Consider the following 27,992-nt stretch of genomic DNA (forward strand, 5'->3'; position numbering starts at 1 on the left):
AACAGCAATGCCCATGAAACGAAGAGACAACGAAATCTCATGGTAACGCTAATTCAGTTTTTGCAATACCGCAACATAAAATCCCAGTTGCTGACCCACGATGTATTTAGCCATTTTCATATTAAAAATATTTCCCCTGCATTTAAATAACGACTTTCCCCTCACCTTTAAGATGTCTTTTATTATTTTCTTCTCGTCGTGATAGCGTGCTTTCAAATCTTCGACATAAAACTTGAAGAGGTCAAGTGCTGTAGAGCCTAATTAAAAAAAAACTATTAGTCTAACCAAAAAAAAGCATGTAACAGTACACTAAGAGCCCCCAGCCACCATTTATCAGAAATGTACACCCACTGTGTGTAATTTTCAACAGATTAGAAATTAAAAATATACTTACCAGGTTGACCAAGCATGTTCGTAAACCTGATATCAGAACTTATAGTAGGATACAACTCCATCCATGATGACATTGAGTGCAACTGGCCGTGTTCATGAAGCTCATCCAAAAATATCTGCAGTGGGTGGGTAGAGAGAAGAGTTGAGAATGGGAAATTTAATTATTTTGTATACAGCAAACTACAGTTGAAAGGGGAGTGTACTGGATTTATCCTTTCTACAGTCTCCCAGTAGCAAGAGGGAATGTCCCACTTCTGAAGGAGAAGCAGCTGCTACTCTTGATCGCTCAGTCACTATAGCATCGGCATCTATTTCCACAAGACAGAACAGAATACCACTGCAAAAGCAAACAGGTATTCTGTATATGTCACTTGGTATACTAAGAGCCTTCATTCTACAATGGTAAAGTGCTCAGCTCCTATTATTTTAGGAAGCAAACTGATAATTAGACAACAGGTCACAATTTTTGTCTCAAAACAGATTTCTTCTGTGTGGTTTATTTAGCAGGAATAAAACCCTGATCCTTCATTCTTTACCCAGTGACTTGAGGATCAGTGGAAGAAAAACCACATTCAAGTTAACATAGCCTTGTTTTGCACAAGCATATAAACACTGCTAAAGGGGTTTCATGGAATCTTTTACTATTGAACGTACCATCTGCACTAATTACCTGCACAGTGAGGGACACCAAGATGTCTTATAACCTAGCCAATTCCTTACATAGCTGAAAGTTTTCAAAGTCTCTGATGTTAAGATTTTGTCACCAACCTGGAAAGACTCTCTGTTTTTACGTTGTCGCCGCCTTTCCCTGAGTAAGCTCTTCTGTTTTTCTTCCTCTTCCTCCTTCTCCAAAGCTCTTATGTGCTCTTCAAAGCAAATCAATGCATCCTCTTTATCCATATCTAGAAAAGGCAGCAAAGTTTTTTTTAAAAAGAAAAAGTCTAATAGAAAGTCAATTGACATACTGTTCTATCAACATTTTAAAGCTTTGGGGAAAGCTTTTTTTCATAACATGGAAATTTTATAGTGTGCTCATCCAGTCCAGCCCATTTTAAAGAAAATTACTGCTTCAAAAGTAAAAAAAAGGGAATCCAAAATCCAACACCAGTGGAAGGATCAATGGAAAATCCAGTGCAATAGAAGCACTTCTTCAGAAGAATAACTTAAAGAGAAACATGCAGAAGACCATATATATTTCAAAATATACATTGCTGAATACATTAAGAAAACAGCTGACTCATTAATGGGGTAGCACAACAAACATTCTTTTTGGTTCTACAGAAATGTGTTTCATATATTTCAATTTTTCCCAAAATTCGTGTGGGTTTTTCCACCCTGGACACCTTTTTTTGAGAAATTATTAGAAGAGTCCAGTATTGAATTTACCCCTAGACAGCAAGCATGAGAGCACTCAGAAAGATTGCTTCATTCCAAACAATAATCATATGTATCTCTTTCCATATCTGAGGTAAGAGAGCTCTAAAATGGTGTGTGAGCCACTGAAAGTATCTTCCTAGCTGCCCTTGATATATAGATTGGTTCACTGATGGCTTAGTTAAGAAGGTACTCTTGGCCACTCTTAGAAGTTGCAACAGCAGAACAAAGGCACTTTTCCCAGTTTGAATATCCAGGTCACAGCAAGCACATTTTAAGGAGGCAGTAGTTTCATGATAAAAACATAATGTATGTAGTTATGACAGCTGAAATAATAATTCCACGATCAACAAAGTTAGCCTCAGTATTTTAGTTGCTGCTGTCCCCTAATCAGCAAGAAGCCTCAATCCCCAAAATTTTGCAGGGATGTTTCTTGGATATTTTATCCTTACTCTGAAGTTCCTCGTCCTCTGCAAACGTAGGATTGTCCATCAGATACTGTTGGGCTTCTGACCATGTGGTACAGTAAGTAACATTAGCCATGTTGTCTAGAATGTTTTTTAATGCTTCCCAGTTCCTCTTCCTTAACTGTTTGGCTTGTTCCTGAAAAGGTAAGTCAGACAAAGTTTAATAGCATTCATTTCTCTGAAATACCCGGTTATCAAATGTTATCTTACTGTTAAGAGCCTGAAACGATCTGAATGTCTTCAGACTTAGTGAGAAGGTGACATGCAAAAAAATGTTGCACTGCCAGAATTTTCTAGAAAGTAACTTTTACATCACCATGTCAAGAGTTTTTTTGGTTTGTTCTAGGTCTATCTTTACTATTTTACGTTATCAAGCTGTAACCGGCAAAACTCTCCTTTCCAAGGAGATTCAGACATGCATAAGGATTCTATAAAATCCATGCTAAATTTAGGAAGTTAAGGCACTTGGTGAAAACATGTCTGAAATCAATGAAACGTACATTTAAACGATGCTGTATTAAAGGTGAAACAGAATTGTTAGTTGTCAAAAACTAACCATGAGCTTTCACAGTCAAAACTCTAGGAACCCATAGCTGTACTCACAACTTTAACAAAAAAAATTAAGCAGCTTTTTGCAGCTACAATGAGGAAACATCAAGAATCCAAAATAATACAGATTTAAACATCTCCAGGAATAAAAGCAGATAGAAGGAATTCAACACTATACGGATATAGAATTACTTTTTCTTTTTTGGACAGAAAAAACAGGACATCTTCATAGATTTCAAGACGATCGCGTTCAGATATTGCATTCCAGACTTCCATCTCTCCAAACATTTGTTCAGCTTTTCTACACAGAAGATCGCAAAAGAAGAAACTGTGAACTCTTGTATCATAGACACTTTTGATCTTGCTCTTCCCCGTTAGTCACCCCATCCCCTTTGAAAAAAAATTGTGAACCAAGCTAATCAGATCAGATATTTAACATTCATTTTGATCATGTAATGGTACCTAAATTGTGTTTCATTATAATAAAAAATTCATCTCTCTTGACAAAATCGAACAGATTTTGGCAAATCAAACATATGCTGATTTGGCAAGTTTTTTTTAAAAGAAGAAACAAAATTATTTATTTATTTATTTCGATTTATATCCCACCCTACCCCACCGAAGCGGGCTCAGGGCGGCTCACAACATAAAACTCTAACAGTAAATCAAGTTAAATACATTAAAAATTAATACAGTAAAATACATAAAAACTAGATCAGGCCAATGGCCCATCCAGTCCAACATTCTGTGTCACACAGCGGCCAAAATATATATATATACACACACACACACACACACACAAACACACACTGTGGCTAATAGCCACTGATGGACCTCTGCTCCATAATTTTATCTAACCCCCTCTTGAAGGTGGCCAGGCTTGTGGCCGCCACCACCTCCTGTGGCAGTGAATTCCACATGTTAATCACCCTTTGGGTGAAGAAGTACTTCCTTTTATCCATTTTAACCTGTCTGCTCAGCAATTTCATCGAATGCCCACGAGTTCTTGTATTGTGAGAAAGGGAGAAAAGTACTGCTTTCTCTACTTTCTCCATCCCATGCATTATCTTGTAAACCTCTATCATGTCACCCCGCAGTCGACGTTTCTCCAAGCTAAAGAGCCCCAAGCGTTTCAACCTTTCGTCATAGGGAAGGTGTTCCAGCCCTTTAATCATTCTAGTTGCCCTTCTCTGGACTTTCTCCAATGCTATAATATCCTTTTTGAGGTGCGGCGACCAGAACTGCACACAGTGCTCCAAATGAGACCGCACCATCGATTTATACAGGGGCATTATGATACTGGCTGATTTGTTTTCAATTCCCTTCCTAATAATTCCCAGCATGGCATTGGCCTTTTTTATTGCAAACGCACACTGTCTTGACATTTTCAGTCTTGACATTTTCATTTAAGAGCAGTCCAGTACTCCCCCACTCGCAGCTGACTTAAGGCCCCCAAGGTGGCAGCCAAAAACATTAAAATCAGCTTTAAGATGTAATAGTCAAAACAGCAATCTGGGGTTGTCACCTCTCTTGCCTTAGATGGGGCCCCAAAACTGACGGTAGCAGTTGGGCAAAATTCATATGAGGAAGAATTCTATGTAAACTCAGCACATCAAATGAGCAGGTTCCCAATACAGGGATAACCCAGCATATTGAAGCTGGAGGGGGGGAAATGAAACATATTAAGGTTTGTGATATTCCTCTCCATAGAATCATAGAGTTGGAAGGGACCTGCATGGTCATCTAGTCCAACCCCCTGCACAATGCAGGAAACTCAAACACTTCCCCCCTAAATTCACAGGATCTTCATCGCTGTCAGATGGCCATCTAGCCTCTGTTTAAAAACCTCCAAGGAAGGAGAGCTCACCACCTCCCGAGGAAGCCTGTTCCACTTAGGAATCACTCCTAATGTTCTTCTTAATGTTGAGCCGGAAACTCTTTTGATTTAATTTCAACCCATTGGTTCTGGTCCTACCTTCTAGGGCCACAGCAAACAATTCCACACCATCCTCTATATGACAGCCCTATCCTACTACAAATTATGCAAATCCCCTTCAAATGTAAAATAGAATTACAAGTTCATAATTCATTTCCCTCTAACCTCTAAACCAAAGAATTTTAAATCTGATTTAAATCCACTCAAGAAGTATTGAAATTCAGATCTCTCTTACTTGTATCTGGTTGTAGAAGTCATCTTTTCATGGTTTTCAAGGAAACGCTGGAATGATTCTTTTGCTTCTTTGTATTTTAATCTTGCTTCTTCTTTTTCTTCTTTCTCCGTCTGGACTTTGTAAGCATTAAATGCTTGTTTTTTCTCACTTAGCTTTGCCAAAGCACTGCAAATTGAGAAAGAATTCAATTATACATGTAACAGCCATTACAATTAGCCGTTTGTCAAAAAATATTTTCATTTTATTTGATTTATATCCCGCCCTACCCCACCGAGGCGGGCTCAGGGCGGCTTACAACATAGAGGTTCTAGCAATAGAATTTAAGAATTAAAACACATAATAATTTACATAATTAAAACAACTAAAATATCAATATCGGTCAATGTCAGTGTGCTGTCTTACAATCTTCCTTCAGAATATTTCAATGTTATAAGCCAACCGGAAGAGGACTGTCTTACAGGCCCTGCGGAACTGTCCAAAGTCCCGCAGGGCCCTGACCTCTTCCGGTAACTGGTTCCACCAGCTAGGGGCTGAGATTGAGAAGGCCCTATCCCTAGTTGACTTCAGCCGGGCCTCCTATATATATAATCCTATATACAGGGCAAGAGTTTCTACAAGTGTTTAGAGTGGCTGCTTTTCTACAGGATGAAAGTCACTATTAAAGCTAAGCCAACTTGATCAGTCACACAAAGAACAGAACATTAATTTATGTAAACTCCCACTTGGGTTAAAAAGAATTCAGAACAGATTATACCTGTATCTTGGATCATTTATGATCATTTTCATAGCTTGCTCCCAGGAGGCATTGGATGGTACACGCTGTGAAAATATTAAGTACATAATGTAACTTCTGCAACTGTTACTCTTATGTATGTGATAGTACCCTTAGTAGAGATATCTAGCTTGTATCCAAGACACCATGGTCAATTTTGCTGGTATCTAAAGACTATTTTGCCTATAGAACTGTCACGGTCATTTCCTATTTCTCACTATAAAGACCACAACTTCCATAAAACTTGCTAACATAATACACAGGACACTTGCTATTACCATGTTTCTCAGACCACTTCTAGCGAAGCAAGGAGGGTAGAACCATTAATACCAGATTTCTCCTATTTAATATTCCACCTTTAAAAAAAAAAAAATAATGGGTGGCCAACTCAGAATACATTAGCACAGAAACCTACAATGACATTTCTGTAGCAATATCTGAAATGCACAAATCCTCTTAGTAAAGAAGTGTCACAAAGACTCTTAAAAAGGACAATTCATGAGGCACAAGGGGACTGACTATCAATGTTTTTAGATGAAACAATTCCTCTTCATCTCCCCCCCCCCGCAAAAAAAAATTATGCCGCAACTGTCAAGATGATCTTTTCTCGAGAGTAATCATTTGTCTTCCCTCTTCAATTCAACCCATGGTAAAAAGAACTACCACCTCCACCATGTTTAATTTTTTAAAACAAAACTAGACTTAGGCATGGCACCTTATACCAAACACAGCTGGCCTAGCATATTCTTTTTCCATAAGTAGTGAATGTTGTTCTTCAGAGACTCTTACAAAAATCAGCTATTTCTCCCAAAGCAAGTGTTAAATGTGTAACTCTTGACATAAAAGAGTAGTTGACTCAATTTAAAAACCTTTTCTTTCAATAGTTCTTTAAATGCTTGCTTAGCTTCTTCTTTCGTATTCCACGTATAGGTTTTTTTAACTGGTTGGGCTTCCTCCTCATCTTTTTTGGGGACAATACTACAGAAGGAAAAAGAAAATACTTGTTACCTAAACAACCTTATTTAAGTTACTTTATTTAAATGAAAAGATGCTGGGGTGACAGCCGTCAATAAGGATACCGAAAGTCTGTCCCTCTTCCCACCCCAACCCGAAGCCTCCCCCAAACGGTAACACAGGCAGAAAATACTTGAGGTACATCTAGTCCAGGGTGGCCAAACCTGCTTAACGTAACAGCCACGCAGAATAAATGTCAGATGCTGAGAGCCGCAAGACATGAACGTTGAGGGAGAGAGAGAGGGAGGGAGGAAAGGAGGAAGGAAGAGAGATGGGGAAGGAGGGAGAAGTGAAAATAAAGCAACTTTAACTTGAAATGCATTCTCTAAGCTGCTGGCTGGCTTGGCTTGGAAAAGTGATTTAAAGAGACAAATGTCTTCTCCAAGCTGGCTGAAGGGGAGGTGGGGCTTCGAAAGTCACACAATATGTATGAAAGAGTCACATGTGGTTCTTGAGCCGCAGTTTGGCCACCCCTGATCTAGGTTCATGGATAACCTGAGTAGATTGCTTGTGTGTTAAAAGTACAACTGCATCTCTTAACCATGATTATATTGCCAACTTATGGCCAGATTAGTTGTATTAAAATAAAGTGGTTCTTTAACATCTTACACGGAGAAGGCAATTTATTTTGATAAGCGGAAATCAAATACATTCACACTTATGGCTCCACAAAGAAACTTTCAAGAAACTAAGCGATAACATCCTGAAATCAAGAGAGGAGCATTTGTGCAAACAGAGTGGTCTATTGCAAGATACACTTTTAAAACAACCAACTGAATTAGATTAAGGGTTTACCCTTTGGCTGCAATAGGAGCCCTTGGGAATGTAGGTCTACTAAAAGAAACATTACACAGAATTAACGTTTCTGAACTTATTGAGGCCCTCTTTGGAATTGTATTCTTGCTACTGAAAAAAAAAGGTTTCCTAATTCCCTCCACTTTTTCTGTTTCCTCTTTCTTTACTTCCCTTTCCACCTTATTATAAGAACATAAGAGAAGCCATGTTGGATCAGGCCAATGGCCCATCCAATCAGGCCAATGGCCCATCCAGTCACACTGTGGCCAATATATGTGTGTGTGTATATACATACATACATACATATATATATATATATATATACATACACATACACACACACACACACATATATGCTTGTTTTCCCCCACTAACTCCACAGGGTTCCTTATGATGTTCTAGAGAATACATAAAGTTAGTATTCAACAGTGGCGATCCCTATGAAGTAACGTACTTTTCGCTCCATAAGACGCACCTGACCATAAGACGCACCTAGAATTTAGAGGCGTTTGTGTGAATTTTTTGCAGTATTCGCTCCTTAAGACGCACACACTCCCCCCCCCACTTTTTTTGGGGGGGAAAAGTGAGTCTTATGGAGCAAAAAATACAGTAGCTTACTTCAAATTTTAGTTTCTATTTGCGATATAATCAATATATGACATTTCAAAATGCTCCCCTATGCAGATTTTTAAATATGTTCATGTGCCTTTTTACCCTTTTGTTTCCTCTTCTTTCTTTAAGCATAAAGGGCCCCCCTTATACAAAAATACCAAGGTACTACTTACTCTGTTGATTCCTGCTTAGGAATTTCTTCTGTGGAGTTGGTGACGACTTCCGCAGTCTGCTCCTGCCCAACAGGCACAGTGGGCTGCACCTGCTCGTCAGCTACAACACTGACTGCATTCTCATTTTCGACAGCAGGAGCGACAGCGGAGGGTTCTGTTTCAGGGGCTGCCGCAGCAGGTGCAGCTGGGGCTGCTGGTGCAGCCGCAGGAGTTTCCGCAGCAGTGGGAGCGGCAATCGGGACCCCTGCTGCAGCAACAGCTGCAGACGATGCTGAAACCGTTTCTTCTGATTTACCACTAAACAAACAAAAACAACTGTAAATCGGAGGATCAGCAGGAGACTCATCACACCACACGTTTGCTTTGTTAGTACATTCATAAGCCCTGGAGAGCTTCGGGCATCTGGTCTTCCTTTTCCTTGCTGTTCTTCATCAGTCAATTAAGAGATTTCAACTGTTGTAGCTAATAGACTGCCGTTAGGTCCAAAGTAGCATACTACTGTCTATGCTTTCCCTGCCAGCCAGGAGCAAGTCAGATTTTGGAATCCTGACTTGCCAGGGAAAGCGTATACCATTGTTCAGAAGCCACAGCAAACTATGATTCACCATGGAAGTATCCAATCAGTTGAGAATTTAATTCTAATCACACAAAGGATGCACATGAACCAAAACGATCTGTCCCGGACTGTTCACACAGCAGCAAGTCAAGGGTTGCACCACGGCTGCATGTGCTTGTTTCTACCATGGGGAGGATAGAAAAGGAGAGCCAATATGGTGCAGTGCTTAGGGTATTGCCTCAAATCACACAAAGGAAGCAGATGAGTCCAAACAGTTCTCTAGGATTTGTTCACACAGCAGCAAGCCATGTTTTTACTCTGTATGTGTGTAGGGGGAGATGCCATTATTTCCTTGGGAACTGGGAGACCAAAATTTGAACCCACACTTTGCCATGGAAGCTTGCTAGGTGATCTTGGGCCTGTCACACATATTCAGCCTAACCTACCTCCCAGGTTTGTTGAGATGATAAAAAGGAAGAAAATAATGTATGCCATTTTGAGTTCCCACTGAGAAGAAAGGTAGGGCATATATGAAGTCAACAAATAATAAAGGACATTAGGGAAACTATCCCAATCTGCCTTCTGGGTTGTAATTATATTTTACAAAATCATCTACAGTATACATGTGTTTGAGCATGCTTGTGTGCACGTATTAATACTCAAATTCTTCAGACTAAAAGGAAACCAAGGTATTTTAAATAATTAACAGTAAAATAAATTCACTTTTTATGTAAAATTTTATGTAATTTTCCTCAAATATTTTCAGACTTACCTGTTTTCTTCTGCTTTAATCATTGCTGTAGGAAAAAAAATACTTATCAAATTCAATTTGAATAAAACTGTGCAATTAACTAAGTTTTAGAAATGGATCCTAAAATGCTCTTGATGCAATGCATATCAATTGTTCTGATGGATTATTATGCCTATAACTAATGCAGAAAGTAAGCCAATATTAACCAAAAGGTGGGAGTGCCAAATCCTGGTGTAACCGTTAATGCTCAACAATCCTATTGAATTGGACCAAACCCTAGCTAGTCAAAATATTTTTTCTAGTATAAATTTTATTTTGAATTTTTAAAGGAATACAGAATGGAAAAAAAAGGGAGAAACACATAAAAATGTAATTGTCAAAAATTCAATGTAAAAGGCAATTTTACAAATATTAAGGACATTCCTTTTGTCAATATATATAGGCATGCAACGAATGTGTCACTTATTCAAATATGCAACATTTTATACACTCTGTTATGACTTATAAATGTATATAGCATCATAGTTTAAAGATATGACACAAAAGCTTTAAAAAATCAGTATAACGGCCTAGTCCATATATGTTACCATTTTCTAATATACTATCTTTTTAAAAATCCTGTCTTATATGACATGAATAACCTTGTAACTTTTATAGAGAATTTTCACACAACAATTTGTTAAACAGAAATCACATAAAAATAACACCCTTGTAATTTCTTATTAAAACTGTAATATAGTATTATCATATAATATCAAACCATTCAAGTGTATTACTACAGGGACTGATTATAATGGTCACAGAAAACTTGCCAAATTATTTTCAATCCATTATTCAGTCTTTGGTTAATATGGTTTGTCAATTTTGCCATAATTGCATATTCTTGTATCTTGTCTACCCAGTTCTCAAGAGTTGGACAACCCTTGGCTTTCCAGTTAGCTGCAAATACATATATCTGAACAGTTCATGCATTGTTCTTTCCGTGTTCACGGCTAGGATTCCTAATAGCATAATCTCCAGTGACATTTGGTCAGACCAAAATATTTTTTTCTAGCGTCATTCATCACCTGTGCCCCAGTCCTTACTTTCAATCCATGTCAGTACTATCTTGCACAAACAACATGCGTTTTATGGAGCTATCTGGTGCCATACCTGGGTATCGTCCAAGTTGAAGTCAAAACAACATTAAAAACGTAATTACAAACATGAGGCTGAAAATCATACTAAACTTTCTAAACACAAGCTCTGGATCATAAAAGCCTGTGAAAGCCCTGAGGAAAAAAAACCAGAAGCATCTCTAGATGTTGCACCCTGACAAGAATCCGCTCTCCTTTTCTTTTTTTTTTTGTATACAATGTTGTTTCTGAAGAGAAGCCCTAGCACAGCGAGAGTTTCAATTTTGTTTGGGCCCGATACCGATTCTACCGATATGAGATAAGACTGATTCCTATTTGTCCACTATTCACTGCACTATTCACCATGTTGCAACCCTAAATCAAGACAGAAAAGGAAATTGGAAATTACGTGGAAATTACCTTCAAGGTCTTCAAGTTCTTTGGGTTTTGCCCAGCGTGACTCTTTTGTTTGGGAATTGTAATAGTAAGGCTTTCCAGAATCAGATTTATATTCCTTCCATGGACATTTTGACAACATTTGCTGAAGAAGAAATCACAATGCTATTTTAAGAATGCTGATGATCATCAATACTATAAATATCGGCAAACATAAGCGTGATTAGAAACCATAGTCAGGATCCAAGGGTGCACATGGAATTCTGTATAGGGATGTGCAACTGGATATGAACATATACTGCCTTATACTGAATCAGACCCTCGGTCCATCAAAGTCAGTATTGTCTTCTCAGACTGGCAGCGGCTCTCCAGGGTCTCAAGCTGAGGTTTTTCACACCTATTTGCCTGGACCCTTTTTTGGAGATGCCAGGGATTGAACCTGGGACCTTCTGCTTCCCAAGCAGATGCTCTACCACTGAGCCACCATCCCTCCCATCTGGTCTGAATATATATATGACAACTACCTTACTGGTATTTTGGGGATATATCCAGATGATATTATGGATTCTCAGCAATACTGGTATCTAGGTCCCAAATATTTTTGGAAATATTCAGGAATATCCGGGCCTAGCGAAGATCCCAGGCCTCTTTGTGTTTGGGGATGCACGGTGTTCAACAACAAAGAATGACTGACTTTCTCCTGACAGTGGAGGTCCCTCAACCCTTTAATGAATTCAAAGCTCTCTCATCTGACACAGAAAGCCTGGGTCTTGTCTTCACCTTGATTCAAACACTTCAGGGAAGATGGACGTCATTTTGAACCTGGACGCAGGACATACAAACATTGTTCAAACAGTGTGCTTGCTGGTGCAGAGGCTGTATGGGAGCATCAAGTCCCATCCAGAACCTCTCACTCAGCAGGTCTACACGTTGGTGACCATGTGTGACCTTCACATCATGAGCAGCCTCACTGAGAAGGCTGCAGAGCTCTATCTATGGATGGAACATTTAAAGGCCAAGAGGGGCAAGTTGTCTCCAGCTCTGCTGCTCCCCCCATGGGTACTTCTGGGTAGCATTCCCCCATGGCCACTCCGGCAACTGGACCCTCTGGGAACATGATGTGCACAAGCCCGAATGAACCCTACGAGTTGTGTTCTACCAATCCACTGAGCTACCAGGTCAAAAAAGACCTAATAACTCAGGTCTTTCTTTCATGCCTTCTAGCAAACATGCAGAGTGAGACTGTTTTCCCCCAGATGAGCGATACTCAGCCCACATTGCTCATATCTGCTCCCCTGGAAGGTTGAACAATTGGTCTTCCTGAAGATCAACTTGCTGCTCTTTAAATACCCAGCCCTGGACTTTGACAGTGAGCACAAGCCCGCATCCTTTCAATCTGTACTAGAGTGTCAGGGAAGAAGGCTCTTCCCAAAACTTAACTCAGAAGTAGAAAGAAACAGGGAAGTAATCCAATTTGATTGGCATTATATAAATCTGAATTCTGATTCCCCGTCCCCCCAAAACACCCTCAACTAAAGTACAGCACCTCTTGCTACAATTCTATGTGTGTGTGTGTGTGGGGGGATATGGTCCCAAAAATGTTGTTCTTGCTGCTCTCAAAAACCCACAAATATCTTTGGAGCAAGAAGAGACCTTGAGAAAGCAGCTGCAGGTATGCAAATCAAAGCGAGCAGAACCCACAGAAAACACCTAACATGAAGCTCATGTACACAGCTCATGTTGTGTTTCTTCTTTATAGGGGTGGGAGGAAACAGGAGGACCTGTGACGAAGGCAGCCACAGCTCCTCAGGTTCCTCCTGTGAGAAAGTGAAGGTACAGTCTGTACACTACAGAGAGAACTCAAGTGCTTCAAACATAAGGACATAAGAGAAGCCATGTTGGATCAGGCCAACGGCCCATCAAGTCCAACACTCTGTGTCACACAGTGGCAAAAAATTTTATATACACACATACACTGTGGCTAATAGCCACTGATGGACCTGTGCTCCATATTTTTATCTAAACCCTTCTTGAAGGTGGCTATACTTGTGGCCGCCACCACCTCCTGTGGCAGTGAATTCCACATGTTAATCACCCTTTGGGTGAAGAAGTACTTCCTTTTATCCGTTTTAACCTGTCTGCTCAGCAATTTCATCGAATGCCCACGCGTTCTTGTATTGTGAGAAAGGGAGAAAAGTACTTCTTTCTCTACTTTCTCCATCCCATTCATTATCTTGTAAACCTCTATCATGCCACCCCGCAGTCGACGTTTCTCCAAGCTAGAGTCCCAAGCGTTTCAACCTTTCTTCATAGGGAAAGTGCTCCAGCCCTTTAATCATTCTAGTTGCCCTTCTCTGGACTTTCTCCAATGCTATAATATCCTTTTTGAGGTGCGGCGACCAGAACTGCACACAGTACTCCAAATGAGACCGCACCATCGATTTATACAGGGGCATTATGATACTGGCTGATTTGTTTTCAATTCCCTTCCTAATAATTCCCAGCACTGCGTTGGCCTTTTTTATTGCAAACACACACTGTCTTGACATTTTCAGTGAGTTATCTACCACGACCCCAAGATCTCTCTCTTGGTCAGTCTCTGCCAGTTCACACCCCATCAACTTGTATTTGTAGCTGGGATTCTTGGCCCCAATGTGCATTACTTTGCACTTGGCCACATTGAACTGCATCTGCCACGTTGACGCCCACTCACCCAGCCTCAACAGATCCCTTTGGAGTTCCTCACAATCCTCTCTGGTTCTCCCTCACTTTCTGAGGCCTACCTTGGGGAAGTAAAGTTAGTATGTTTGTGTCTGTGCCTTGCTAAGTCTGGTTGGTTTCCTTGGTACTGGCCTGCCAGGTTGGATTTCCTTGGATTCTCTGGTTTGATACTGATTGTTGGGCTTGCAACACTGCCTCAGCATTCTACTCGGCTTCTGTGGTTTGACACTGGTCTGTTTGGACTTTCAACAATATCCCTTGCTTCAGTTGGTTTGGCCTGAATTCTCTGGTTTGACATTGGTTCTGTTGGGCTTCTTGTTTGCTGTTTGTATTGGGAAGCTTTTAGTCAGCTGTTGCTTGCTGTCGTGTGTTTGGTTATTGGCTCTGCCCTGGAGAAAGCATGCAATTTTTTCCTCATAGGAAACAATGGAGAGAAGTAGGATGGCTGGGAACACCTTGTTCAGGGACCCATGGTCCAATTTGCTTGTAACTTGAGTGTACTTTTGTGTGTGGGGGGGAGTCATTAGGGAACAGGCAGTACTAGATTTCTTGCAAATTTTGGTATGGTTTGGTTGAAGATGATGATGATGATATTGGATTTATATCCCGCCCTCCACTCCGAAGAGTCTCAGAGCGGCTCACAATCTCCTTTCCCTTCCTCCCCCACAACAGACACCCCGTGAGGTGGGTGGGGCTGGAGAGGGCTCTCCCAGCAGCTGCCCTTTCAAGGACAACCTCTGCCAGAGCTATGGCTGACCCAAGGCCATGCTAGCAGGTGCAAGTGGAGGAGTGGGGAATCAAACCCGGTTCTCCCAGATAAGAGTCCGCACACTTAACCACTACAACAAACTGGCTCTCCAAAAAACAAAAGAACAAAAAATCCAGAATCCCCCCCCAAAACCCAGACCCTAATTCCAAAACTGTATTTGGGGGCCCAAACACTGGTATTTATGCCATATCTAAAATACAAAATACTTTTTTTTTCAGGTGGACGTCCCTAGTTCTGTGTATGCCGCCTGACATTCCCCAGGCTGTCCTTGTCACTCCAACTCCATCCATCCTAACCTCCCCTCACAGCTGGTCCTAAATGCTGGTGGACTCGTAAGTCAACGTAACACCCAGTAGTTGGAATTATCCTCTGTAGTTAAGAATTATCTGTACATTCCCCCATAAGTGAAACTGCCTTCTGTTTGCATATGTTCTCTGGATCACATCCAAACGTCATACCATTATGACAATGGTGTAATGGAACGCTAATCAACTCTAAAAAATTTTGACCAGACAGTTGTATTTTTTAGCTTGTTTACCTCAGCAGGCGTTTTAAGATCATCAGGCTTCTCCCACGTAGATTGTTTTGTGTCATTATTATAGTAGTACGTCCTTCCATCTGGTGATTTATGCTCTGACCATACTGATTTCTAGAAAAAGCAGACACCGTATGAAGAAATTCTGGAATGCATCGAAGGGGTACAATACGAAGCGCTAAAATGTTAAGGAAAGAACATACCTGCTTGGAAGGCTCTTCACTGGCAGAGCTGTTAGTTGTTGTAGGTTGCGGAAGTGTACAAACTACTGGGGGTGTGGGCTAAAGAGAGAGAGAAGTTTGTTTATAAAGAAAAGATACTGGGATGCTGGCTTTTAAATTAAAACCATAAGATTACAAACAAAATAAATAAATACCACAGTAACAAAGCAAAGCGTACTCTTGTTCTTTGCACTCTATCAACCCTATGCAGAACCGTGTGAAGCCTACACACGACTGGAAGAGGCAAATTAAGATTCACACTCAAAATAAACAGAATGTTTGAAAGAATGAGATTGATAGGAAAGCTTTTCAAGCACCTTGAGGCATCTACTGATGAAGGGAGTTTGCCTGTAGCAGGCACCTATCTGCTGTAGGGTTGTGGGAACACAAAGGGTGCTACAATGGTGCTGGGCACCATTCACCTGAACCCTAGCTGCTGTACGGGCCTGACTCCCATGAGCTGAAAACAAATTTGCACAGATGCATGCATGCATAAGCTTGAGTTTGCACAGAACTGTCAACTCGCAAAACAAGGAAGCACTGACAGCACAAATCAAACCTCTGTGTGTGAATACCTGCTGTGCATGTTGGCCTATCTTTAAATGTGATGCTGAAAAGGCATGTAACAGTTAGGCCCAGCAGCAAAGCATGATCCTGACTCTCTACAACATGCAGATACTGTGACAGTAAACAACAAACTTTCCCCCCACATTGCCATGCTTAACTTAAAAAAAGTTTTTACTTATAGCTAATTAAAGTACAGCGTCTTTGTCATATTTTAAAGAAATAAACTCCTTTAATTTGGAGGTGCAACATGATATACAGCCGCTGTGCTAATCAGAGAACCAGCATTATATTTTACTCTGAGATACTTAAGTTGCCTTACTTTAGCTATACATAATTCAATGTTGTCCAAGATACATACAATACTGTGTTTTCCTCACAATTCCACATGGGGAAACTGTCTCCCCTTTTAATGGCAGACCACCACTTCATTCTACTCCTGAGGCCCACCAAACAGGGTCGCAGCAGACTATAGCTGTAGGAGGGGAGGTCAGAGAGTTTGCTTCTTTGAGCACCACTCCACTTGCACGAAACAGGATCCAAGCAACAGTGATCAAAAATAGCAAAAGTTGGATATTTTCATTCCTAACATCTCTGTTTTTTCATGGTTCTCCACTATATCACTTACAAAGGAGTAAAATATCCTTATATCATGCAACAAATCCTGCACTGCTGGTTCTTAACCAATCTACATATGTGACATGTGACTCCCATCTGCAGATAGCTAAATCCACAGATCCGGGCCACACTAACACTAAACAGGGTTTTCTGCAAACCTGGGGGATCTCCCACTGCAGAAAAATCTGAAATCTTAACAAAACAGAACTGGGGTGCTTTAAATTCCCCTCCTAATACAAAAGCACAATCTACCCAAAATTAAGCACTCATATGGATTACAGAGGGAATGATTTAAGTAGTTAATTATTTCAAGACCAATAAAATTCTGTGCTGCTTAATTTTGACTGAAGCATGACCAAAAAGGTTTAAAACTGCCAAAAAACGACATATGAAACAGACAAACATACAGCTTTCAGTGAGTAAGACCAAGATGAACAATATTCCAGTTTTATTTTTAAATCAACAACTGGAATTCAATCCAAAAAATTACGACACTGAGTGCCTCCTATATTTCTATTTTCCAGTAATTGCACCAAACGCATAAACACAATGCAATGTAAACCTGATAAAGCAAGCATAATCCAACAACCATGCAGATTGGGCCTATGCCAGGGGATTTACGCACAAAGCCACTATTAAAAAGTTATGTCCACATATGGATGCCCAATAGTAATTTTTTTTTTGGGGGGGGGGGAACAGTCATCCCTAGCTATGTGAAAATGGGGAGGTGGGTGGGGTGGAAGGAAAAAATTCATAAAAGTGTCCCCTGGGCATCCCCCCCCCCCATTTTTTTGAATGGAGAAGTTCGGAAATTGAGGAGCACAGGGGGGGAAATCCAATAAAACATATTTTTTGAATGAGTAGAATATTTTAGGGACAAGGCTTTATTTACTGTGAATGTACAGTATGAAGATTTTTCTTCAAAATAACCAACAGCATTTAGATAACAATAATTCCTATGTAGACTATAAGTATATACAACCTATTTTAAATGAGGATTACTGAAATGTGGATAATTCTGGTAACAAATAATATGCTACATTGTGTTTGATCAGTGTTTTCAGAGTTTAATTTGCTATTCATATATGCTGATGTTCTACTTTGACTCTATGCAACGGCTTCATTTCAAACAACCCTTTTTTGTTTACTATAAAAATTCATTTTCTAATTTCAACTTTTACTTTTTCCCACACCTCAGGTGGCAAATATTAAAACTGTAATAAAGTAACATAGGACGCAGCACTTTGCAGCTCTTTCTCTTCCCCACTAGTATTAGGTAACTTTGCCATTTTGGTGGTAGAAACTTAAAATGCCATAAATATGTCAAAGAGTACACACTGATATTATTAAATTATGAATTTTGTTATTAATGCATTACAATAATTTAAACTTTGTTAAGAAAATATTGCATATATATCGATTTCCCCTGAATTTCTCTCCCCCTCCCTCCAGGGGAACAATGGGACAAACGTAGTTCTTTTTCCAGGGCTTCAAAATACAGAAAATTTCCAGGCAGTTCTGGGAGGTGAAGTGTAAGAAAGCATACTCTCCACCCCATTACACATACAGGGAAGAAAATGGCTCATATTTCAGAAACAAAAAAAGAATTACCAAAATACAAAAGGTACTTGCTTACCTGAGTTCCAGGGGGTGCTAAACCTGAAAAATATGAAAAAAAAATCAGTTTTTAGATAACATAACTAAAGTTGTATCTCTTTAATGAAGATCAAATTTCTTTTAGTCCTTGGGAATATACTGTTAATTATATGTTAAAACTCACAAGGCTCTTGAAAGTAAATATTTCAAGAATACTATTATTATGAATTTATATTCCTGTAACAGGAACAAATTTAGCTGCATCATCTTACAATAGCCTTTTATTCCGGAAGAGCAATGACTATTTCAAGTATATTTTAGAGGTTTTCTAGCTACTCAAGTCCTAATTCAGATAAGTAACTTCTCCAGAACAGCTGTTCAGATCCTGAACTAAAATATAAGAATCTTTTATATATTCTCTTTTAAAGTATATTCTCTTTTAAAAATTAGCAACTTTGACAGTGTAAGGAGTTTTCAGCTTCTCATGCAAGAGTTACTAAACAGAACTCAACGCTGGGGAGAAAAACATCAGATCGTTCTGCTAGGGTAGACTTCTTAAGCCCATCTGTCATGACCCTCAGTTGAGTTAGGGAACCCCACCTGCTAGGTCATAAGTTGCCTTTCTGTGCTTTCTGGAACGACCTGTATGCCTGTGACATCACATGACTTGCATCTCAGCAAGTACCATACTGTTATCTGAGGATTAAGAAATGGGGGCAGGGGGAGCTCGGATATGGAAAGATTCAAGACTGCTAAGTTAGAAAGCGTGCATTGCTACTACAAAACCAACATAAGAAAAAAAAATCTAAAGTGCTGCAAAAGAAAGGCTAATTCACAAGACATTTTTAAATGTGAGATTCTTTTCTAAAATAGGAATAGTTTCATATTTCTATAAGACATCCAAAATTAACAACTCATAATGTGACCCGGAAAATCTCTTTAGTCTTGCATTTTTTTCTGACTACAACTATCCAAAAAGTAATTGTTTATACATACCAACTTGAGAATCCATGTTGTTCACACCTGGCTGTGGAAAAGCAAAACAATATTTAAAATTCATTGTGACTGCTACAGGCCAGATGATAAAAATTTTGACCAACAAAGCCACTATAATTTCTTTGTATGTTCTCCCACCCAGCACACTGATATGAAACATCACAACCGTGTCGCACTATTAAAGCAACCTGGCTATACAGTCCAAAGGAACATGTTTGATGTCAACTTTCTAAAACTACTCTCAAATACCTCAGAGAAAGAGGGAAGAAGATACAGCAAGCGTATCCTCCATCCCCACTTCCATTGACTTAATTATCCAAGGCAACTATGAGAGGCAATGCTCCATACTCACCATGCAGAAATCGCAAGGCTTTATTTCTAAACCAACTCCCGTGCCTTGTCCTTCTCAATTTCAAAAAGGGCCTCATGGAAAAATGAGACTAGCACTAACCCTAGTTAAGGGATGCAATCTGTAACTGACTGTGCATTACGCTGTACTGCTCTGCCAGAAAAGAACTTTGGAAAAGGCTTTCCTATCCCAAACAGATGAACATACAAACTTTGTAACCTAAGTCCTATGTACCATCTACTATTCAAATTAATTACTGTGAAAACCATGAGGCAAGTACAACCCATTTGTCAGATGATAATGGCAGACCATTTTATGATAGAGAGCACCTCCTATTTTGGGAAGACAATTTACAATATTACAAGTGAATGCTTCGAGAGAGAAAAAAATGGAACTAGCTTTGAAAACCATCCCATAAAATATTCAACACAACAATTAGGCAAAACTTTCACACTTCCCCATTATAAAAAAAAGCACCCTTCTTTCACAGGGGCTGTTCTGTCATCTAAATATATTATGATTTTTTTACATTTTGCAAGTAGCAAGTCAGAACCACTTAATCGGAACCAGTCTACTTTCAGGGTCCACTGATAACTATAAGAACTGTAAATTCAAGGCAGAGGGGCCAGGGCGCAGCATCTTCTTTACATGCAGCAGATCCAAGGTTCAATCCCTATTTCCAGTTACAGACCGAGAAGAGAATGATGTAAAAAGCCTCTACCTGAGATTCCAGAAAACCTACAAACAGACAATGCTAACTTCGACAAACCAACAGTTTAACTTGGTATAAAACACGGCTGCATGTGATCAAACTGAGATGATCTGCTACCAAAATTTTAGTTTCCAAGTATTACTAATCAGGCTTGTTTAGTTAAATGGTTATTTTTATTTATTCATTTACTTTAGATTTATATCCCACCCTCTCCGCAAGCGGACTCAGGGCAGCTAACAGTCAACCAAAACATTACAATGCAAAGATTAACAAAACATTATATATCAGGGGTGGCCAAACTGTGGCTCGGGAACCACATATGGCTCTTTCACACATTGTGTGGTTCTTGAAGCCCTACCTCCCCTTTGGCCAGCTTGGAGAATGCATTTAAAGTTAAAGTTGCTTTCTTTTCATTTCTCTCTTCCCATGAAGTTTTTCCCTTCTTCTCTCCCTCCCTCCTTCCCCTGACCTGCATGTCTTGCGGCTCTCAAACATCTGACATTTATTCTGTGTGGCTTTTACGTTAAGCAAATTTGGCCACCCGGTTATATATCTTGGAATGGAATACAGCCAAAATGGCAGAATGGTGATTTTTCTATAACTTTATCATGTTATCAATGGGGCATCGATTCATTTGGGATATTTTCAACTGTGTGACTGTTATTAGCTGTATATTTTTGTACTTACAGTATTTTTTGCACCATAAGACTCACTTTTCCCCCCCAAAAAAGTGGAGGGAAAAGTGTGTGCGTCTTAAGGAGCGAATACTGCAAAAAATTCACACAAATGCCTCTAAATTCACACAAACGGCTCTAAAAACTAGGTGCGTCTTATGCTCAGGTGCGTCTTATGGAGCGAAAAATACGGTAAGCTCTTCTGGTGGTCTCCAGACTGGTGGTCTCCATCTGGTTGTCTTTGAACAGGGCCAGCAGGGCCTTTTAACCCTGGCCCCTGCCTGGTGGAACTGTGTCAGGTAAGATCTATGCCCTGCGGGACCTGATGCAATTCTGCAGGGCTTGCAAGGCAGGTTTTTGATTGACAGTGATTGGTAATATCTTCTCTGGCACTCCCTCCCCTCCCAGCTACATTTCCAGTTAGTTTCCCTATTTACAAGAAGCAACGACTCAGTTGAGAATCTGATAATGCTGCCTGTGAATTCTTTTTAATTTAGATTAGCTAATTGTTAGAATTGTTTTTATTTAAATTGCTTAATTGTTGGGATTGTTTTATTTTGCTGTATTTGACTGTTATACATCACTCAAAGTGCTGAATATTCAAGGATGGAGCAATCCAAAAATTGAAATCATGAATGAGTGAGTGACTGAGTGAATGAGTGACTGAATGAATGGCAACTATCTGACCCATCCATTTTGCTCCTCCCTCCGCTTACAAGCAGGGGAGCGAAAGTGATCACTGAAATGGCGTGCAGCCATTGTAGCCTAATGTGGGGTTGGGGCACCTCTCCACTGTTAAGCTAAAAATAGCTGTAAGCCTTTTCTGTGAGCTGTTTTGTTCCCCACGAAAACTGGCCCATAAAATGACTGCCAGCAATTTGAACCTTTTATATATATTTTTTAACCTTTTAATAAATATGGATAGGCAATACAAAAAACATTGAACACCGATCTAGAATTAATAATGAACTTTTAGATGCTCCTATAGTATTTTTGTAATTTACAAATTTAAACAACAGCCATTCCTGAGGGAAGATGTTACCAAAGTTTTATTACAGCAGGAATGTTTCTGGATTCATAAACTAAACACAGTGACACTGGTCTTAATACCAATATAGATTTTTTGGCTTTTCTGTGCGCATTATCCCTTTAAGTAGTGGTTCGGTTGTACACCTGTTAGTGGTTGGCCATGTCTGTTACAGTAGAAAATATTTTTATCTGACATGTAAGATAAGAGCCCCGTGGCGCAGAATGTTAAAGCTGCAGTCCTAAGCTCTGCTCACGACCTGAGTTCGATCCCCGGTGGAAGATGGGTTTTCAGGTAGCCGGCTCGAGGTTGACTCAGCCTTCCATCCTTCCGAGGTCAGTAAAATGAGTACCCAGCTTGCTGATGGGAAAGTGTAGATGACTGGGGAAGGCAATGGCAAACCACTCTGTAAAAAGTTTGCCGTGAAAACGTTGTGAAAGCAACGTCAGCCCAGAGTCGGAAACGACTGGTGCTTGCACGGGGGACCTTTCCTTTCCAAGATAAGAATCTCTGTGAGAAAAATGGTTATAAACAGAAAACAGGCTGGATCCAAATCTTTAATTTTTGTCTTCTCGTTGGAGGGAGTGTTGTCCTTGGTACCAGGTATTCTATGATAGTCTATCGTACTTAAAGCATTTCATTGTATTGTGATACAGGCTACGTACTGATTGCACAATCTATCTGCGTAACAGTTCCATCTGAAAATTACTGAATATTTGAATACACAATTTGAAGTTGGAAGCGAGTTGAAAAGTGTGATTACACGAAACCACCTGCAATCTGGAAGGGCGTGTCCTGCCACTCCTTGCTGTGCGTGTGGAAGCTTTACTTCTCTTGCCAGCATACCCGCACTTTAAATGCTCTGAATACTGATAAGAGAATCTGGTACAATTTGAAGACCACCATTTTGGAGGCATCATTCGTGCAGTGATTTCCTTTAGTCATTTTACTGACTATATAAATGGATTTAGCGCTATCTTGTTGCTTTGTTTTGCAATACACTCTCATATTATTAGTATTTATGTACATGTTTGTACAAAGATCAGTGTTTTAGGATGGTTACTTGCACATTTTGTCTTTGACCACGAATGTGAGTTTATATATCAACTTTCTAGAATCACTGCATTATTACTGCATATATATTACTGTTTACCTTACGAGATGGTAGAAATCTTTGATAGATATTATTAATGGTTATTTTTGATTGTCTTTTTGTTTGGCGTTCTTGCATTTGCCAGCTATTAAACCTGACAGCTGGAGAAGAATCTTGAGAGTCCCTAGCTGCAAGAAGATCAAATCAGTCGGTCCTAAGGGAAATCAACCCAGACTGTTCCCTGGAAAGTCAGATGCTGAAGCTCAAATACTTTGGCCACCAAATGAGAAGGGAGCACTCACTGGAGAAGATCCTGATGCTGGGAAAGAAAGAAGGCAAAAGAAGAAGGGGATGGCAAAGATGAGATGGAAGGACAGTGTTACTGATGTAACAAACACGAATTTGAGCAGACTTCGGGGGATGGTGGAACACAGGAGGGCCTGGCGTGACTTTGTCCATGGGGTCGCAAAGAGTAGGACTCGACTGTGCGACTGAACAACAACAAACCTGACAGCTCAACAGGTCCACCTGTCAGATGTTAGCTAAAATGGCTGTGAGTCATTTAAACCTAACAGCCACTATTTGGTAGTATTGATTAGCCCTGAATAAGAGCCAAATAATTTCAGTTTTTATTCAGGAATCGCTATATTGGTAGCTAAATCAGATTCTCAAATCTGATCTGGCTTACGATACACCCCAATAATATCAACAATTCAGCACAGTTTATGATGAATGCACTCCCCTAGAATCAACAGAGAGAGGAAAAGTGAAGGAGCTTCCCCAGGGGAAAACATTGATAAACATTCTGACAGACAGGAGGAAACCCAGACAAAAACAGCTGAATAAAAAAGACAAGAAAGAGACAATAGTGAACTGAAGAACTGGTGGTTTTTCAAAATGTATCAGCTAGAAATACATGTCTATTTTTGAAGTGTTTTTATTGCTTTGCTAACAGCAAGGAAAACATGGACATTATAACAGATACAGAAACATAAAACTCACTGAACTCTGCCTCTTAATTTTGTATGCAGTGCTGACAGCTCAGTATCAAACGGTTTAAACGTATCATGACCAAATAAAACCACAAAACGTAACTATACTACAGCACTATATTTAACATGTGACAGATGAATCTGTTTAAATCCAAAACAAACAAAATAAACTAAATATGCTGGGTGTGTTTTTCACATTTGCCTTGCTCATGTATTAAGCAGGGGTTTGGTTCAAAATTTATCAAAAGAATTAAGGCAACATACACATTAACGTATAAAGTTGCATATACCAAATTAAATCTTTTTTTCCATCTATCTCAGTGTCCTCTGGTTTGACTAGAAGTGGCTTTCCAGGGTATCAGGCACAGAAACCCCTGCTACCTAAGATTTGGAATGACAATTTTGCCTGCAAATAAAACCACGATTCACTTCCAACAACTGATGTCATAAAATTAAACTAAGGTGCTTTGATTTAGAACATTATGCATGTCTTTATTTTTGTATATACAGTATTTTTTGCACCATAAGACTCACTTTCCCCCCCCAAAAAAAGTGGAGGGAAAAGTGTGTGCGTCTTAAGGAGCGAATACTGCAAAAAATTCACACAAACGGCTCTAAAAACTAGGTGCGTCTTATGCTCAGGTGCGTCTTCTGGAGCGAAAAATACGGTACATAACCGAGGGGAGGGGAGACACGAGATCGGAAATTCACTGATCGTTTTTCATTATTAAACTCTTCCTGCTAATTTACATTCAAACTATATAAAAGTACAAACCTAATTCAAGTCTCTGCATCTCATATTAAGGAACACGCAGAATCAATTGCTTTCCTTTATGAGCTTTCACTAATTAAAACTTTAATTGCCTGAACAGAAAGAGGTACCAGGTGCTGTACACTTAATAAATACTACAGCACGAAGTCAGAAGTGTCTGATAAAAAAAAAAACTTTTTAAAAATTACAAAACAGGTTTAACACTTACCGGTCCTGTAGGCTGCATGGGTGCATGAGACATATGGGGTGCCATCATCCCGGGCATCACTGATTGCATCATGCCAGGCATCTATAAGTAAAACATGATTATAGTATGTGTTTACAGCTTTCTATATGCTGCAGCACATATAGATTTCTTTATGTTGACAGAACGATAGCATTTAACCTTGCCGAGTCAGGATTTTAGGGGCGTAACAACTGAGTACAGGAAAATAAATTAAAATCTGTATAAATCTTTTGGGAGGCAGGTAGCAGCTGATTTTGATTTTCCAGTTATAAAGGACTAAAGTTTTAAGTGACCAGAAGAGCTACTATAGATAATATGACCTAAGTTACAGGGCCAACAAAGAATGATAAGATTTTTCAGCTCCTAGTGGCAACTGGTCAAATGGAAGCGGCGAAAGTGAAGAACTGGAGGATCAGGGAGGAATGGGTAGGAGAAAAAGTTACCTCAAGAAAACAGGGGCCCCCAGTGTTTTACTACTAAAAATACCCAAAATATTAAAACTACTCAGGTGCTGCAGGAAGGGGCCCAAATCAATTAAACTCCAAATCTTCTAAATCAAGCTCCCAAACCAAAATCCCTCTGTGACCTACATAAACTCTTGAGGGCTTATTTACCTCATCTATGAACAGAGGATAATACCTGAAGAACTTGTCTCACAGTGCTGGAGTAAGAGTTATGCTTGCAAAGATGTTCCAAGATGAAGAGTACTATAAAGTTTTAAGAATTATGACTGCAGGGTTCAAAAACATGAGCTGTTAAAAAAAGCTGAGAAAAGCATGCAACACGGATGCAAACTAACGTAAGCCACTTAAAATCACAACACTGCCCTTATTTCCTTAAAGCATCATAAATAAGGTGAGTGGGGGAAATGCTTCACTTCAGTGGCATTGGAAGACAATAATTACATGTGGGTCTAACACAGGCCATTCAAGACAGAGAGCCAAGATAGCTACTATGAAGAACTAGCTGGGGTTTTATGTGCATGCTACCTTAACTGGAAATGTATTTCTGAAGGAAAGTTAGAATGCAAAGGGTTTTTATTTCAGGTATTTTCATTAACAGGACCTACAAGGATAGCAGCAAGACTATACAGGTGCTAATATATTCAATTGGCCACAATCAGCCAATTCATTTGATTGGTGAGCCCTGCAAGTGACTCTTGGGAAATAACCCCCCACTATATGGTGACAATCCCTACCGGGTTGGCCGAGACCCCATTCCCATATATCTTCAGGGAGCATCAGGTTACTGCTCCCTCTTACCTTCCATCTTGTGTGGAGGGAGAGGTATTTGGTAGGGCTACTGCTCCACCCTCAATCCACAAGGTTTTCTTGGAAGCGTGAGGAAGAGAAGAAAGAATGGGAGTGGCCCTCCCATTCCCCACCATCCTGTAGAAGCAGGAGAAGAAAGGAGTCTTGCCCCACTGCTGCTTCCATATAATTGTGTTCCACGCATGAGATGCTCCCTGAAACCTCTACCTAGGTACTTTCAGAAACATCAAGGATTTTTTTTTTCTTAAGAGAGGACCACCAAACTAATAGCCTCTAGAAAACATACACCATGCTTGTTTCAAAACGCTGCACGGGTGGCACTTGATAAATCCAATATGTGCCATCGTAAGGCAAGACCCAAAACCAAGGGATTTATCAGTTAGTTGGTGGGCCAAAATAAAGGTCTATTATTTCCCATGGCCGCACGTTTAACAGTGCCACACTAATAACTTCAAAATACCTGTCAATTTTTGGGATATATACACAAGGTTCAATTTCTGTGATTCAAACATAAAAGAATGGGACTTCTAGTAACAATAGGAGCAAGTATATATTTAAATAAGGGTGACTTTCCAGTGTAGCATAGTACAGCCCAATGGGTAATTCTCCAGCGGAACACAGTGGCTATTTGCTCCCAAAAGGAGTAAGAAGGGAAGTAAGACAAACATTCACTAATTATTCAATAGCAATCAATGTAAACTGTTAGCCTAACAGACTAATATCTGCAGCATAAGACAAAAAGCCCTATTATTCTGATTACTGAAAATTACATTAGCCACACCTATTTAAAAAAAAGCCACTTTCCATATTTAAGCCTCAACTTTCACCTCCACAAAAAATCCATTAGAATATACCCATTTTCTGTTTTTTTCCCAAGTGTGTGTGCATATATATACACATATCCACACACATAAATTAAAAAATTGTTTCCTTAACATGTCAAAATAGGTAAGATGCAGGAACACGAATGAAAGGAATATGAATGAACCCTAACAGGCAACACAGGGGAAGAATATAAAAGAATTTATTAATAACAGTTACCTCTAAAAATTGGTAATTACAGGTGGACTTAATGTCCAACTACTTTGGCATATGAACATATGAAGCTGCCTTATACTGAATCAGACCCTTGGTCCATCAAAGTCAGTATTGTCTTCTCAGACTGGCAGCGGCTCTCCAGGGTCTCAAGCTGAGGTTTTTCACACCTATTTGCCTGGACCCTTTTTTGGAGATGCCAGGGATTGAACCTGGGACCTTCTGCTTCCCAAGCAGATGCTCTACCACTGAGCCACCGTCCCTCCCCTAATGCCTCCCTATTCTTGCTCAAGGTGCACTAGGCTAACATGATGCACTGCCATGCTATTTGCAATCTGAAAAGATGCCAGAGATCTATCAGATCTGCTAACTACTATGTCACAGAGATGTTCAACCCTCAAGCAGGGCTTCAAAAAAGAAGTGAAGATACTGGCGTGATGCGCCAAGATCAAAAGTGCCCCTAGCGATAGAAGCCAGACACAATGTCAGCATCCTTAAAGCCAAGAATTGTCAAGCATTGTGCAGGGGACTGGACTAGATGACCCTGGAGGTACTTTCCAATTCTATGATTCTAAGCTGGCTAAGTTCCTTCAGCAGCAAAACTCCTAAGCTGTTGTAGGTACTTTCCAGGACTAGTGAGGCCTATTCGTGGAGTAACTGATGCCAAACAAAGCAGAGGATTT

General features: G+C 39.8%; 1 protein-coding gene across 1 annotated transcript in view; it reads right to left on the reverse strand.

Annotated features, from left to right (window-relative positions):
• Nucleotides 1–27,992, reverse strand: part of PRPF40A (pre-mRNA processing factor 40 homolog A) — a 42,795-nt gene that overhangs the window by 9,028 nt on the left and 5,775 nt on the right. The window contains exons 3-18 of the mRNA XM_060257452.1: nt 24,986–25,066; nt 19,159–19,189; nt 18,203–18,225; nt 15,367–15,444; nt 15,167–15,277; nt 11,163–11,283; nt 9,649–9,673; nt 8,321–8,617; nt 6,596–6,704; nt 5,709–5,773; nt 4,955–5,119; nt 2,976–3,084; nt 2,220–2,370; nt 1,162–1,295; nt 395–509; nt 166–257 (exon numbers count right to left, since the gene is read on the reverse strand). Of these exons, the coding sequence (XP_060113435.1) occupies nt 166–257; nt 395–509; nt 1,162–1,295; nt 2,220–2,370; nt 2,976–3,084; nt 4,955–5,119; nt 5,709–5,773; nt 6,596–6,704; nt 8,321–8,617; nt 9,649–9,673; nt 11,163–11,283; nt 15,167–15,277; nt 15,367–15,444; nt 18,203–18,225; nt 19,159–19,189; nt 24,986–25,066 (1,707 nt within the window). The remainder of the gene's footprint in view (nt 1–165; nt 258–394; nt 510–1,161; nt 1,296–2,219; nt 2,371–2,975; nt 3,085–4,954; nt 5,120–5,708; nt 5,774–6,595; nt 6,705–8,320; nt 8,618–9,648; nt 9,674–11,162; nt 11,284–15,166; nt 15,278–15,366; nt 15,445–18,202; nt 18,226–19,158; nt 19,190–24,985; nt 25,067–27,992) is intronic.

This window comes from Heteronotia binoei, chromosome 16 (genome assembly GCF_032191835.1).
Source record: "Heteronotia binoei isolate CCM8104 ecotype False Entrance Well chromosome 16, APGP_CSIRO_Hbin_v1, whole genome shotgun sequence".
Lineage (NCBI taxonomy): Eukaryota > Metazoa > Chordata > Lepidosauria > Squamata > Gekkonidae > Heteronotia > Heteronotia binoei.